This window comes from Periplaneta americana, chromosome 2 (genome assembly GCF_040183065.1).
Source record: "Periplaneta americana isolate PAMFEO1 chromosome 2, P.americana_PAMFEO1_priV1, whole genome shotgun sequence".
In the NCBI taxonomy this organism is placed as follows: Eukaryota; Metazoa; Arthropoda; class Insecta; order Blattodea; family Blattidae; genus Periplaneta; species Periplaneta americana.
In genome coordinates, this window is record NC_091118.1 from 116,292,989 (window position 1) to 116,309,240 (window position 16,252).

Consider the following 16,252-nt stretch of genomic DNA (forward strand, 5'->3'; position numbering starts at 1 on the left):
CCTCACACTCATCTTGTCAAAACATTATTTTGTTAAATTACCACCAACACTACTAGACTACTGCGCAATTGACACTACATTGTTAGATAAGAGATATAAGGGTATGCATGACTGAAATTTTAATAAAAATTAATTTTTAATTTTTTTTTTTTCATAAAAAAAAGTGAAATTCTTCTTTGATGAAAAAATGATATCAATTTACCTGTTCTGATCTTTTTTTAAAAGACATTTTTAATAGGCATGTGTAGTGTACTTAAAGATCCAGTTCATACTTCCGTCATTGCTTTCTCAGTCCTTCATTTATCAGGGTTATGTTGGGTACAAAATGCTCCTTACAACACAGTTCTTATCTAAACCAGTTGAAAATTTCTGAGAATGTTGTAATAAGTATAAGAATTAAAATTTTCTCTTGATTTTTATGTCCATTGAGTTTTAGTATACATTTTGATACAATTAATTACAATACCGATGAAATAAATAAATAAAAATAATAAATGTTACTTTCACTTTTAAAGGCCTTTTTTGTTTGTCAGCAATTTCCTTTCTGTTCCAAGTGCCATTGGTTTTCCTCCAGACCATGTTCCTGCATGGTTTTCACAAATTTCTCTTCTCCAAGTAAGCTTTGGGGACCAATGCATTACTCTCCCTGCCCATCTTTCATCTTCCATTCTCTCAACTTGGCCATACCAAGTCAGGGTCCTTGCGGTTAATTAGCCAAGTACAGTCTTCTCCACTTTCATTTCATCCTGATGTCTTCATTTCTCATTCTAACGTGATATTCTCAGGCTTTTCCTTAACCCATCCATTTCTACAGCATTAATTTGTTGTCTTTTTCTTTCAAAGTTCAACTTTCGTTTCCATAACTGAGAACACTCTCTGCAATAACTCTGAGAATATTTTTCTTAATACCTTCTGACAAGTCTCTGTTCCTCCATTCAGGGATGGAACAGCATGTCCCACTCTATTTAGAATGTTCTGTTTTACAAGTTTCTGTACTGTCATTGGTGGTGGGAAGCCGAGAATAAGTTCTGAGGTGGACAAAGGAGAGAAAGAAGACACCTTGGTGCAAAAGTATTGGAGTGTAAAAAGACTAATGACTTCATAGTCAAACGTCTAGGCGTTGGACACACACACATATTATTGCTCCCAGGAACTGACTGACAAAGCTTATCAGTCCATCATCCACCATCAAATCTTGTCCTCGGCCTTCCACCACCAAATACTTAGTCTTCTGCAAGTTCACTTTCAAACCACTCTGTTTATAAGTGGTTATAAAAATTGTAAATTATGTTTTATTCAATGACGCTCGCAACTGCCAAAGTTATATTAGCATCGCCGGTGTGCTTCAATTTTGTCCCACAGGAGTTCTTTTAAATGCCAGTAAATCTACTGATATGGGCCAGGATCGAACCCGCAACCTCGGGCACAGAAGGCCAGCACTCTATCGACTGCACCACCCACGCCGACTATATATAAGTGGTGAAGAAGGAGAAAAATTCTCTCCGGCACCGGGACTCGAACCAGGTTTTCAGCTCTATGTGCTGACGCTTTATCCACAAAGCCACTTCAGAGTGCACCTCTGTACATAGTGTTGGACACTGTGCCACGGTCACATATTCTGTCATATAGTACATTAGATAGGCCACCAGAAGGGAACAGAGGTAGAACTTAAACTGAGAAGAATTCGATCTGGCATCGAAACTCGAATCCGTTGTGGCTTAGTAGATAAAGCATCAGCACGTAGAGCTGAAAACCGTGTTCAAGTCTCGGTAGTGGAGAGAATTTTTCTCTGTTTTATCCATTCTTCACCATATGGTAATGCAGAATTCCTGCACGGAAATATCATATGTACTTTGGTACATCATAGTAATTATATGTAAGTGGTTAACAATTTCCTCATAAGATATTCTACATTATCTATATTCTGCCCAATAATTGCTTGGTCATTTGCAAAAGAAGAGTGAATGTATTATGTTGTCCATTATCTCAACACCCAGACATCTGCAAGTCCTATTCCAGTCCTTCAATACATATTGCAAATAAATATTCAACAAGGTGTGGAACATACCACATTTCTCTCGAAGTTGTTTCAATATAATAAATTCATCACATACCCTATTACCAATCTTTATACAAGCCCAGGAATCCTGATAGAGATAATAGATAAAAGATATCATTACTTCATCAATTCCAATTTTTCTTAAGGTTGGTCATATTTTATTTATGGGGACAGAACCATATACTTTTCTAGGCCCAGAAGCACTGGATGTAGTTCTTTCCTTTTGGCCGTCATCTTTTCTACTAACTGGCGAACTGTGAAAATATGGTCCATGCAAAATTTTACATTGGTAACCTTGTTCTTCTGAAATAAATGGTAGGGCCAAATGAGTAGCAGGTCTTTTCTCCCCTAAAAAAAACTGGAAACTGAAGAACTAGAAAGCAGGAAGAAGAAGATAGTTTTCTCCCTATTCACTCAAGAGCGTGTACACTCATGCATGTGCACACAAAAAAACCCTTCTTAATGCTCACCCCAGGGAAGTTGATGGTGAAGGGCAGGATGCAGACAGGCATGGCACGCAGGACATACTTCATGGTCTGAAGGTTTGCAGATGACAAACGAGCTCCATCAGTTCCCACTTCTATGGTGATCCACATAGTCAAACTGGTGATAAGAGGCATCAAGTAATACTGGTCAGGCACAGTGAGGTCTGTGAACCAGAACAGACCCCCAGATCTCATGCTCTCCACTGGCACATTTGCCATGCCTCGTAGACCCATGAAGAATGAGATGAACAATGGTGCCTTCACAACAGAAAAATTGCATATCATTAGTATATCAAATGGGTATTTTATTATCAAACAAATTGTATCGAATTAATGGAAGGAAGCTTATGAAATACTGTCATTATGGATAATTATATTTTAGTGTACAGTGTGTTTCAAAAGTCACGCATATTTTCTGCTACTGCTAAATGGAAATGTTTTTCGAAAAACACTCAGACACATCAAACAGTATATTTTAAAAGACACTTTTTCACAAAAACAAACCATTTCTGATATCATTGTTGTGCGAGTTGTGACGTCATCGGAAACATTTTTAAACGACATTCTGTATTTTTCTGTATACTATCTGAAAGATTTTATTATTCTCCATGGTTACACAAGCTATCAATTGTTTTATACAACAAACGTTGCTACGGTAACAAAATAAATAGTTAAAATAAATGTGTTACAGAAGCAAATGTTCAATTAATTAAATGTTTATAATGTTGCCCATTTACAATCTGGCAATGTGCAAGACGCAGAACAAATTCCTTTTTAACATTTCCAATGACTGCTGGTGGTATTTCTCTATACTCCACTCATATTCTTCTTTTAAACACAACAATATCAGCAGGCTTCGCAGCAAATACCTTACATTTCAAATAACCCCATAGAAAGTAATCAAGAGAGGAAAGATCCGGCGATCTTGCAGATCATTCTACAAATCCTCTTCTTCCGAACCCACCTATTAGGAAACACTTCATTCAGACATTGGATGAAGAATGGCAAGGGCTGGTGTTAACTCTTCACGCAAAAATTCTAAATACTGGTCCCCATTAAGTGTATCATAAAAAAAGTAGAGGTCCACAACTCTGCAGCCTAGAATCCCTGCCCATACATTTATCTTCTGGAGAAATTGTGTGGGTAGCAGCGAATAGGAATTATAAAGAATGGACACTTCGTGTCAGTACCTTTGATGTAGCCGGACTGATTTCAATGACCTTCAAGCCAGCTAAAGCGTGAGATTCTGCTTTCTCCCTAGAGTTGGCACTGACATCACACCAGCTAGCAGTCGACACAGTGGAAATATAACACACATAATTAATACATCTAGGTACATTATGTACTCAAATAAAATAAATTGGATCCATAAAATAATAAATCCGTCATTAACTGTAATGTCTAGACTCTAGACTTCCTTTATAATGAGAGTTGAGACGTTGACTCCAACATCAATTAAAATATGTAATGATGTGATAGCGCTGAAAATGGAAAAACAAAACTCTTACGAGAAGTAAAACCATATACCTATATTATATTATATACAAATATTAAACGAATTCGATACTTAATTTTATAATATATTATATTATTTTATAATATAATTTATTATATCTGAAATATAAACAATTATAATTACAACTAGTATGTCACTGAGAAATAAGGAAAAGCCGTTAACTTGAATTTATTTGAAGCAAAGCGTTACTGGGTTATGCAATAAGGTAGGTGATGTTTGGATCCTGTGTCTTAACTCTGTTCTCAATTATTATTTTAGCGTAGGCTCGATTACACTAACCTCTAGCGCTTAAAAGTGGAACTATACGCTGGAGCACAGAGAAGAAAAACACAGGAAATTTCGCTCAGTGTCCATTCTTTATAATCCTTATTCGTTGGGGTTAGTTTGTGATCAGTAACTGTAATTTTAGCTATTCACTTCTCCATTCAGAAAAAATGTAATTCATCAGAGAGTAGCAAGGTTAATACGAAATTGAGGTCTCTATCGCAGAGGTTGGTCATTGCCTCACAGAATTACAATCTTCTGTCTCAGTCAACTTGCATTAGCTCCTGCAAGGGCTAAGGATGATATTTATTACGATGCAGCAGTCTCAAGATGGTTGTTCTCGATACATCAAATGTAGATTGTAATAAAATTCAGTAAGTGAAGAAAGTGTATTATCTTTCATTGTTATCAAAATGTCTAGCTCCTACCAGATCTTTGGACATCTCTCACATGTCCATTTTCATTGAATTTTTTTCGTATTCTTAGATTGGCGGCCGGGTAGCTCAGTTGGTAGAGCAGCTGGCTACGGACTGGAAGGTCCGGGGTTCGATCCCAGGTGGTGACAGGATTTTTTCTCGTTGCCAAACTTTCAGAACGGCCCCAAGGTTCACTCAGCCTTCTATAAAATTGAGTACCGGGTCTTTCCCGGGGGTAAAAGGCGGTCAGAGCGTGGTGCCGACCACACCACCTCATTCTAGTGCCGAGGTCATGGAAAGCATGGGGCTCTACCTCCATGCCCCCCAAGTGCCTTCATGGCATGTTACGGGGATACCTTTACCTTTTTACTCACATAGATTGATGATATATAAGAGGCCGATTTGGATGTGTTTAATTGAAAAGTGCACACACTTCATCTTGTGTAAGTTTCCTGTCACCATATCCAATCATCATTAAAATCTCAATTCTCTCACTTTCACTTAATAACATCGTTATTTTCTGTTAATTTCTACAAATAAACTGCTTCCATAACACCAGGAAAGTCAACTATTTATTTTTTTACCATAGCAACATTTGTTGTATAAAACAATTGATAGTGTGTGTAACCATGGAAAATAATAAAATCTCTCAGATGATACACAGAAAAATACAGGGTGTCATTTAAAGATGTTTCCCATGACTCACAACTCGCACAATGATGATATCAAGAATGATTTGTTTTTGTGAAAAAGTGTCTTTTAAAATATACTGTTTGATGTGTCCAAGCATTTTTCGAAAAACATTTCCATTTAGTTGTAGCAGAAAATATGCGTGACTTTTGAAACACACTGTATGGGTAATGCATGCGAAAGTGTACAGAGAATACATAAATGACTAACTTCACATTAAGATGTAAAATAACAGGTGTAGATCTTTTCATGTAGTAAATTTATTATCTAAAAAGAAAAAACCTTTTTTTCTGAACTAACAATATTTTTGGGAATATCTGGGTAGATCAGTTGGTAGAGCATCTAGCTACAGACTGGAAGGTCCGGGATTCGATTCCAGATGGTGATGGGATTTTCTCTTTACAAAATTTAAAGAAAATTCACAAGATTCACTCAGCTCCTATCAAATTAGTGCCAGGTCCTTTCTAACAATTTGTTAGAAAATATTTAACGTTATTTATTAAGAAAAATCAAGGGAAAACATAAAGGTTAATTTCTAAATTTACATTTGTACCAATTTTAGGTAATAACTTAAAATAAAGCATACTTAAAACATGAGTAACAACAATTTTTTGTACTTCTTTCTCTGTTCTGAATACACTACAGCCTGAAGGCTTGTTGTATTTGCTTGTGGAGATGGTGGGTAATGATAAAGTATTTGTCAACGTGAGTCTGGGATTATCTGACATTACTGTCATAGAGTCGGGAAAAAATTCGGAAAATGCTCAACCAGATAGCAGCCCAAACAGGATTCGCATCCATGCCTCAGTGCAGCTTAGGATTTCAAATCCAAGTCACTACAGTCTTGAGTTACGCTGGTGATGGCTTTTAAGTATGGTATACAGTAGCGTGCAAATTAATCCGAACACGACATATTTTTACATTTTCTGTCATTGTTGGCCTCACAGCTGCTCATACCGCTTTAATTGACATCTGTTACTTACTTACTTACTTACAAATGGCTTTTAAGGAACCCGAAGGTTCATTGCCGCCCTCACATAAGCCCGCCAGCGGTCCCTATCCTGTGCAAGATTAATCCAGTCTCTATCATCATACCCCACCTCCCTCAAATCCATTTTAATATTATCCTCCCATCTACGTCTCGGCCTCCCTAAAGGTCTTTTTCCCTCCGGTCTCCCAACTAACACTCTATATGCATTTCTGGATTCGCCCATACGTGCTACATGCCCTGCCCATCTCAAACGTCTCGATTTTATGTTCCTAATTATGTCAGGTGAAGAATACAATGCGTGCAGTTCTGTGTTGTGTAACTTTCTCCATTCTCCTGTAACTTCATCCCGCTTAGCCCCAAATATTTTCCTTAGCACCTTATTCTCAAACACCCTGAACCTATGTTCCTCTCTCAGAGTGAGAGTCCAAGTTTCACAACCATACAGAAGAACCGGTAATATAACTGTTTTATAAATTCTAACTTTCAGATTTTTGGACAGCAACTGGATGATAAGAGCTTCTCAACCGAATAATAACACGCATTTCCCATATTTATTCTGCGTTTAATTTCCTCCCGAGTGTCATTTATATTTGTTACTGTTGCTCCAAGATATTTGAATTTTTCCACCTCTTCGAAGGATAAATCTCCAATTTTTATATTTCCATTTCGTACAATATTAATTGACATCTGTAGTACGTGTAATTCCATTGTTGAAGGCCTGTCATTATTTTTTTTATAATATGTGACATTTTGCCTGTCGTTTTGTACTTATAAGCATTTCAGTTGTTTTGAAGTCTTAATACTGCAATCCTGTGTACATTCTGTCGTCTTCACAAATGGATACAACTCCACGAAAACGGTCTAAAATTATAACATTAGCAGAGCATTCTTCTATGACACAGAGGCAAATTGCTGCAGAATGTCACATCGGTTTGGCTACTGTTAATTCGATCATAAAACGATACAGGGAGACTGGATCCATCACACCCCAGAAAAAAGGAAACTGTGGCCGGAAAAGGAACACTTCACCTGCAGATGATCATTTAATTGTCAGGAAAAGTAAATTAAATCCTAGACTAACTGCTATCGACTTAACCCACGAGTTAAAGGCTACCACTGGGGCGAATATTCACGTCACAACAGTGCGGCATAGGCTTTTGGAAGCTGGACGAAGGGCTTGTAAGCCTATTAAGAAGCAACTGATAACCCCTGTTATGTGCAAAAAACGCTTAATGTGGGCAAAATTACATCAACACTGGACAGTGAATGACTGGAAGAATGTACTTTTTTCCGATGAGTCTCATTTCGAGGTCCATGGCCACCGTGTTTCTTACGTACGGAAAGGATCCGAAAAAGTAACAGCAGCTCATCTCCAACAAGCACCCAAATACCCCCCTAAAGTAATGTTTTGGGGTTGTTTTACACATGAAGGGCCTGGAGCATTAATACCTATCAAGGGAATGATGAATTCTGACAAATATATTCACTTATTGGAAACCAGAATCGTACCCCAGCTGCAAAAATCATTTCCGGATGGCAGAGGTGTGTTCCAACAAGACCTGGCACCATGCCATACGTCTCGAAAAACTACAGAATTCTTCAACAAGAAGAATATTCAGGTACTCCCCTGGCCAGGCAACTCACCCGACATCAACCCCATTGAGAACTTGTGGTCCATTTGCAAAAGAAGAATGCAAAAAATGGATTGTTCTACAAAGGAGAAGATGATTTCTGCCCTCATTGGTGTATGGTTTCGCGATGAAGAAATGAAGAATATTTGTGGGAAATTAGTGGAATCCATGCCAAATCGTCTCAGAGCTGTTATTAGGAACAAGGGAGGCCACATAAATTACTGAGGTATGTCTTAGATCCTTTTTTTTATCCCGTTTGAGTGTTTTTGCATAAGTAATTACGTTGTTCGGATTAAATTGCACGCTACTGTATTTACTAGGTGAATCCCAAATACCATCTGCATTTTTTTTTTAATATCGCTTCTGAAATTCGGGTGCAGATCTTATTCAAGCCTTTTATATCATGATCTTATAATATAAGGTTATTCAAAAGTAAGTTCCCATTTTGAAACAGCTGTATCTTCTGTACACATCAGCAGTTTGGTTTCATATAGGTAGGTACCATTACTGTTTAAAGGTTTGGGGTTTTTTTATCAATGCGTGTTTTGTTGAAATGGTAACTGTGTCATACTTGTATAAACAATAATTGTTGTTCAGATTACAGATGGTAGTAGGAGAGTAATTTTAATAATTTTTACAATGGTTTTACCTTTACATGAATCAAGGTTACTGTCAGGTGTGGTTTTAAGTCACATTTCATAATAGGACCGTATTTCTACAAAGAAATTGAAAATGGACAAACAAAAATAGTGACAGTAACCGGGCAGCGATATTTTCAAATGTTGCAAGACTTTGCAATAGCAGCGTTACAGAATCATGATATCGAAAACATTGTTTCCTTGCAAGACGGTGCTCCACCTCACATATAGGCCTACAATAATGTTAAACCACTATTGTGCAACACATTTGATGATTGTGTACTTAGTAGGCATTTTCCGAACAACTGGCCATCTAGGTCACCAGACCAGGCGCGGTTCCTGTATATTCGCATGGTCACATGTGCACACCCTAAATATTTTACGCTCGCCATCTGTTTTAGGATTAGATTAAAATTTTAAAATATTTTGCAACTTAACAACATTTTTACAATATTTCTCGTTCGATTCCACGCACTATAGTAGTATCTTTTCTATTCCAGTCACTATAGGGCTCGCAACTTGGGACTATGCGAACATATTTAGGTATGTTTGCGGGCAGCGGGTAAAGGAGGGGGAGTACAGCAACAATCCTCATTCAATCGCATCCCTTGCCAGAATCTCCTGCACGTATGCAGCTTCTCAGACGCGTTTGGCATGTACTCCCTTCTCCCTACACTCCCCTCACCCACATTCACGTGTTTGAATTTTACACTTTCTAGGGTTCAGTTGGCAGACATGGCTCCTTGCTTGTGGGAAGTAAGAAAAATAATCACTTTCATACTTTCTTCAGTGTATTGGAATAAATCTACAAATATTACTTCGTGGCCGATTGTACTAATAAAACTATGCTTATTTATGTAATAGAAAATGTTTAAAATATACTAGTGAAGTTTAGATGTCAGACGAACATTATATTTTCTTTTTAAATATAACGAGTTTTGACGAAGTAATTGTCATAGCCATTTCAAGATGTCAGTGTCACAAACTGACAAAAAATAATCAAGTCACATGTAGCTTAGCGTGGTCTGTGCTGGTGTTGTTTGATGCTTTCTGGCAAATAGTATTTTTTACATTGTGATAGTTTTACGTGTAATTAATAATGAATTCGGTTAACGTCTGTGCTGGTGTTGTTTAATGCTTTCTGGTAAATAGTATTGTTTACATTGTGATAGTTTTACGTGTAATAAATTAATAATGAATTCGGTTCAAAAATTGAAGAAAACAAATTTCGGTAATTTAAGTATGGAAGAAAAGTTGGAAATTAAAAGTAGGGGAAGACCCCAACCTTTAATAAATTTGATTCAGACGAGCAAATGTAATGGTAGAGATATTAATAGAAAATTCAATCCTGAATTTTATAGCAAATACGAGTGGCTCTGTGGTTGTGAAATTACGAACCGATTGTACTGTTTTCCTTGTTTGATGTTCGCGAGTGAGAAAGATGGCACATGGACAAATAATGGTTGTAGCGATGTCGGGCATTTGAAACAGAAAATTACAAAACACGAAATGTCTAAAGCGCACAAAAATACACAGCTAGAATTGAGTGTTTTAGGTAAATATGACATAAGGCAACAATTGGACACTGCGTTTCGAAGAAATATTCAACAACAAAATGAAGAAATAACAAAAAATAGATACATATTGTCAAAAATTATCGACTGTATAAAGTTTTGTGGTGCTTTCGAACTGGCTCTTAGAGGACATGATGAGTCGGAGGGGTCAGTTAATCCTGGCATTTTTCGGGGACTAGTAGATTTTACTTCAGAATTGGACTCTGCTTTAAAGGAACACTTGAAAAACGCTACAGTATTCAAGGGTACATCGAAAGAAATTCAAAATGACTTACTGCAGTGCATGTTTGAAGTCTGCCAGGATGAAATAAAGGCCGAAATCCAAAGTGCTGATTATGTTTCGGTAATTGCTGACGAAACGACAGATGTTTCATCAATGTTTCAAATGGTGATGGTGTTTCGATATGTACTATCAAATGGCAAACCTGTAGAAAGATTCTGGACCTTTCTAAATCCCTCGGGACAGAACGCATCAATTTTGTCCGCATGTGTGAAACGAACATTGGAGGTTGTTGTTTCTGACAAGAATAAAGTAGTAGGACAAAGTTATGATGGAGCTAACGTCATGAGTGGTTCTCTGTCTGGAGTTCAAACTCTAGTGAAGCAGGATTATCCTTTTGCTTATTATGTGCACTGTTATGCACACAAACTCAACCTCATCATGTCCCATGCTACTAGCCAGAATAAGGATGTAAGGATATTTTTTGCTGACTTGGATGAAATTCCAGTTTTCTTTTCAAATTCGCCCCAAAGAGTCGAAGTTCTGAATGAAATTGTAGGGAGAAGACTTCCTAAAGCTTCGCAAATAAAATGGAATTTTCATTCTAGGACAGTTGAAGTAGTATAAGAACACAAGGACTCCTTAATTGAGTGCCTTGAAAAAATCGAAGAAACAAGCAAACACAACCCTACAATAACACAGGCAAGAGGAATACGACTGAAAATGGAACAATCAGTATTTCAGTTTTGGCTACAGATTTTTTATTTAATAATGCCGCATGTTGATATGCTTTACAGCCAACTGCAAAAAAGAAACATTGACCCAGTGTCAGTTCAGACAGCAGTCTCTTGTTTCGAAGATGCTATAACGACCATCAGGGAGAAGATTGACAGTGTTACCAGCCAGCCTGAATTCCTAACAGGAGCAGAAAAGCGACGCAAAGAGGATGTTAAAATAACAAGAAATGTTGCTGCTAAGGAGGTGTGCGACGTCATTATTAATCAAGCCAAAGAACGTTTCTTCTTCACAGGCCATATTGCAGCGTCAAATCTATACGCCTCTGAAAATTTTTCTAAATTCAACCATGCATTTCCAGAAAGATATCTCCAGGAGTCCTGTGACGCATATCCTTTCATCGAGAAAACAAGGCTAAAAACTGAATTGGAAGTAATCTATATGCGGGAAGATTTCCGAAATGTGTCTGGTGCTGTAGATTTGTTGGCATTCTTAATTGAAAACAACGTGCAAAGAACATTCAGTGAAACTTTCAAGCTCCTTAAAGTTCTCATGATTGTGCCTATGACAACGTGTGAAGCGGAAAGATGTTTTTCAACATTAAGTCGCGTTAAAACTTTTCTTCGCAGCACTATGTCGGAGGAACGTTTAAGTGCATTGGCCATGTTGTCGATCGAGAAGGAGCTGGTGAGGAGCATGAAAAATTTCAATGAACGGGTGATCGACAAATTCGCTGAGAAGAAGGACAGGAGGATGAACTTTATTTACCGACACCTTATGTAAAGGTATGCACTATAATCATTAGTTATTATAATTTTGAACAGAAGGTAATATATATGTGCACACCCAATGTGAAAGCTCACGAGCCGCCACTGCACCAAACATAAATCCAGCTGACTACTGGTTATGGGGTTATCTAAAAGAAAAGATATTTCTTAATAGACCTACTACACATGAACTGAAACAGTCAACATCGGATGTCATTGACAACATCCCTAGAAAAGTGCTTACTAATACAGTTCATAGCACAGAAGAAAAACTATTTCTTATTGAACAACACGGTGGTGGTCATATTTAATTCTTTCGTGTTTTAATAAAATCCCATCTCTTTACGAACAAACTGGTGTTTTTATTTTTGTGGACTCTAAATTTTTGACAAACTTATTACCATTTTAAACTGGGAACTTACTTTTGAATAACCTTATTCATTGTTCCGAATTTTGCAGTTAGAAATTTAGGGTGCAGGTCATATTCGGGATTATACAGTAACCAGTAAGGGAAATGGAACAAAATCTGTCATACAGTTCATAAGAAAATGCAATAGACAGAAATACAATGTTATTTTAATGGTTTGAGAGGCTCAACATGGATATTAAAACAATATTTCTGTCTAACCTGTGCCAGAGGGACTAGCACATTCTTCATTGGGTTCAGTTCTTTTTCCTTCATGAACATCACCATCTCCTGTGCATAACGAGCAGCTGAAAGAAATATGAACAATTAGTATTCATTCATTCATTCATTCAAACATGAATTCAGTAATTCTGCACTATTCAGATATCATCTCACTAATTTCAAACAATGTTCTTTGAAGTTCACATAAAAAAATTACCTGCTCTATTCCCATCTACAGAAAATTTTTCCATACTCACGAGAATTCACTCTCCCATCTAGCGGGGCGCGAATGCAATGATTCATGCCACAAGAAAGCAGTGATAGGCAGGCTAGATGTAAAAAAGGAGACATAGAAATTACGAATATAATAGCTGCTGGAAATGAATTCCTTCCACTCGTATACATTCTCTGACACTGTCATGATCACTCAACAGAGTTCTGCAAAAGCAGAAAAAACTTTCCATCAAATATTTTCTTCCAGTTTTTATATACCCTAGTGCGTGAATTGATTGGACACTTTTTGTTTTGGGTTCCCCACAAATAAAAGTAACATGGGCTGAGATCTGGTGAGTGTACTGGCCAAAATTCTGTCCCCAAACACTGTTTTCACAAAATTAGCATACATAAAAACTCGCTATTCTATGTTTCAAGCCATCTGAACAGAATAACAGTCAATGAGTAACTGACCGCACTGAACCTCGACAAGATTTAAATTCATGAACAAGTATACAGTATAATCTATGACTAACACGTGCAAAACAGTTGTTCATATGCCTATTATTGCTTCCTTGTGGTGCAAACCACACAGTAGTCTATGAATAACAAGTGCAAGAGAGCAGTTCGTCCACCTGCCTATTATTGTGTAGCCTACTTGTGGTATGAATCACTGCTTTCTCACTTGCTAGATGGGAAAATAATTTTCCGCAGGTTGGGAGAAAACCTCTCTGTATAAATGCTGAGTTAATAAGCTTATCTTTTCTCCGAACTACAGCACCATCTTTATACTGTGTAGGAATCTGCAAACAGAGTATGTTCCCACTATCGATTGTCGGTTCACCCACAAAACATGCTACATACCTTATAGTAATAAAACACTGCTGTGAAACATGCAGCACATATTTCGGTAGAGAAGCATATCTGTATCGTACTTCTAAGAAAACATCAGTACACTGTTAAGTTACGTGTACTTATAGTTTAGATAAACAATATTATGGGTACAAAAGATAAGAAATGTGGTCCTGAGATTGAAGGGTAAGTGGCAAGAATGAAGAAACATTTATCTTAGTGTTCCTTCACAAATACAGATGATAGTTAATATAACACTGGATAAACTGAGACTGTTAGTGTATTACATTTATGCATATCACTGTGTCAGATGAGTGTGGAAAAATAATTTTGCAGTTACTGAACATAATTTAAGTATAATATTCAATATATCGTATTTTCTCGAATAACCTGCAACTTTTTTTCCCGAAATATGCAAGGAAAAGATATGGATATGCAGCTTATTCGAAATGAAATTGACAACATTGCCTGATTTTCCTACAACTCTTACGGCGGTAGTGCATGCCACTATCTTCCTGTGCAGGTACTTCAATTGTTAACTTTGTTAATTAATGGCGTTGGATTGGTGGTACATGTGCCAGAATAAAGTTCAAGTGTGATAAGTATATAGTTTGTGCGTCTTACATTTTCAATTCTGAAAATGAATACCACCAAAAGTATGAGATTGCAATCCTTTACTTGCAGTGAAAAACTTAAAATTATCAAATATGCGAAGGAATGTGGAAATCATGTTACAGAGGTGGGAAAAACGATCAAATATTAGGGTCCTCAGATTTACCACTCTATTGATATTCACTGTTAAACAAGGACGACAAATCAGTACAAACAAATAAATGATAATACAAAGAGCCTTCATTTGACTGTCTAGTTTTAAGGAACCCGGAGGTTCATCGCCACACTCACATAAGCCCACCATCTGTCCCTATCCTGAGCAAGATTAATCCAGTCTCTTATGCTCCACTTTACATCGTTTAAATTCACATTTGCATATGATATTTTTTTTTTTACTTCAAACACCCACTAGTAATTATCTTTTTTCTCTTATGTTAGAGAATACATTTCCACCGCACTTCGACAACCATCCTCATTTTATTGGCCTATCTACACACAATGTAATCTTATGTAACATATTTATCATTAAGCTTTTCTTTGGCAACATTATACCTCACAAATTGAATATTTAATTTTATTGGTACTAAGTTAAGTACATTATGTTTCACATGAGCAGTGGTTCATATTCTAATGTTTAATGGTTTTGTATTCTTAATTAATTTTAACTTGTCTCACCTCATATATCAAGCACTTCCGGTTCAAGCATTTCTTTCCTGCGCCACTGAAACAAACATTAGTTCAAACACTCGTAATGCAATACTTTGACTATTGTGACGTGTTGTTCACTGACTTAAGCACCGAACTCTCGAATAAATTACGTGTTCATAATATATGTATAAGATATGTGTGCAATGTCCGACGATACGATCATATTTCGCCATTTTTCGAATCCTTATCTTGGCTCCAGCTCAATGATCACAGAACTTTACACTGTCTTTCTCTTGTATTTCAAATTCTACGCACCTCAATCCCAAGTTATCTGTCGTCTCTTCTTGTGTATTTATGCTCCAACCATAACCTAAATACTCGATTTCAGATCACCAGTACATTGAGTATGTCTCATCAAAACACTTCCTGATACTCTTCATCATTCACTGTTTCAATTTCTCGTCATTGGAACTCCCTACCTCATACCTTAAGGGGCTGTCAGACATATACTAATTTCAAAACCCAGTTGTTAAGTAGACTGCTTAGACTGTGAGCTTTCCTAAAATACTGTATAATTCTTTCTAATATATGATTTTCATTTTTAACATATAAATTTTCTTTATTATTTTAACAATTCGATTCACATTACTATAATTTGTTTGATTTTTAGAATTACATGTAACTAAACTTGTTTTCATTTTATTATTATTATTATTATTATTATTATTATTATTATTATTATTATTATTTATATTGTCCCTATATTTCTGCTATTGTATTGTTATTGTTCTAATACTGGTTGAGTGGAAGAGGAGCTACTACCACTTATTACACATTTTATTAACTCAATTTGTTCATGCTCTTTCAGCTTGTCTAATAATATGTTTTTATGATACTTCAGGGTGATTATTTGGTGCACTTTCTATTTTTACGTTCATGCATATTAATTTCTTATGTTACGTGATGATGTTGGATAAGGCAAAAGTATTTGTAGCCACTACTTGTTTTTACATGCTGTTCACTTATTGAATGATTCATAATAAATAGTTAATCCAATGAAGGCTCTTTGTATTATCATTTATTTGTTTAACTTTTAATCTTCGTTGAATGCTTTATAATGAGAAAAAAATTAATATTTCAAGAACTAATTGAGGTATGTCCTTGAAATTTTCTATGTGATTATACAATAATGCAAGAAAGGTTTTGATGTACTAATATCGTTTCCTTTCTTATTCGTTTTCTAAGTTAGACCATAGAAATAAATTAAATAAGACTGAAATATAACATATATTTGTAAATGTATAACTTTTGTT

At 36.3% G+C, this 16,252-nt stretch overlaps 1 protein-coding gene across 1 annotated transcript in view; it reads right to left on the reverse strand.

Moving 5' to 3' along the window:
- OXA1L (OXA1L mitochondrial inner membrane protein) overlaps nt 1-16,252 on the reverse strand; it is a 43,434-nt gene that overhangs the window by 10,531 nt on the left and 16,651 nt on the right. Inside the window, exons 4-5 of the mRNA XM_069818356.1 lie at nt 12,615-12,700; nt 2,530-2,802 (exon numbers count right to left, since the gene is read on the reverse strand). Coding sequence (XP_069674457.1) covers nt 2,530-2,802; nt 12,615-12,700 — 359 coding nt within the window. The remainder of the gene's footprint in view (nt 1-2,529; nt 2,803-12,614; nt 12,701-16,252) is intronic.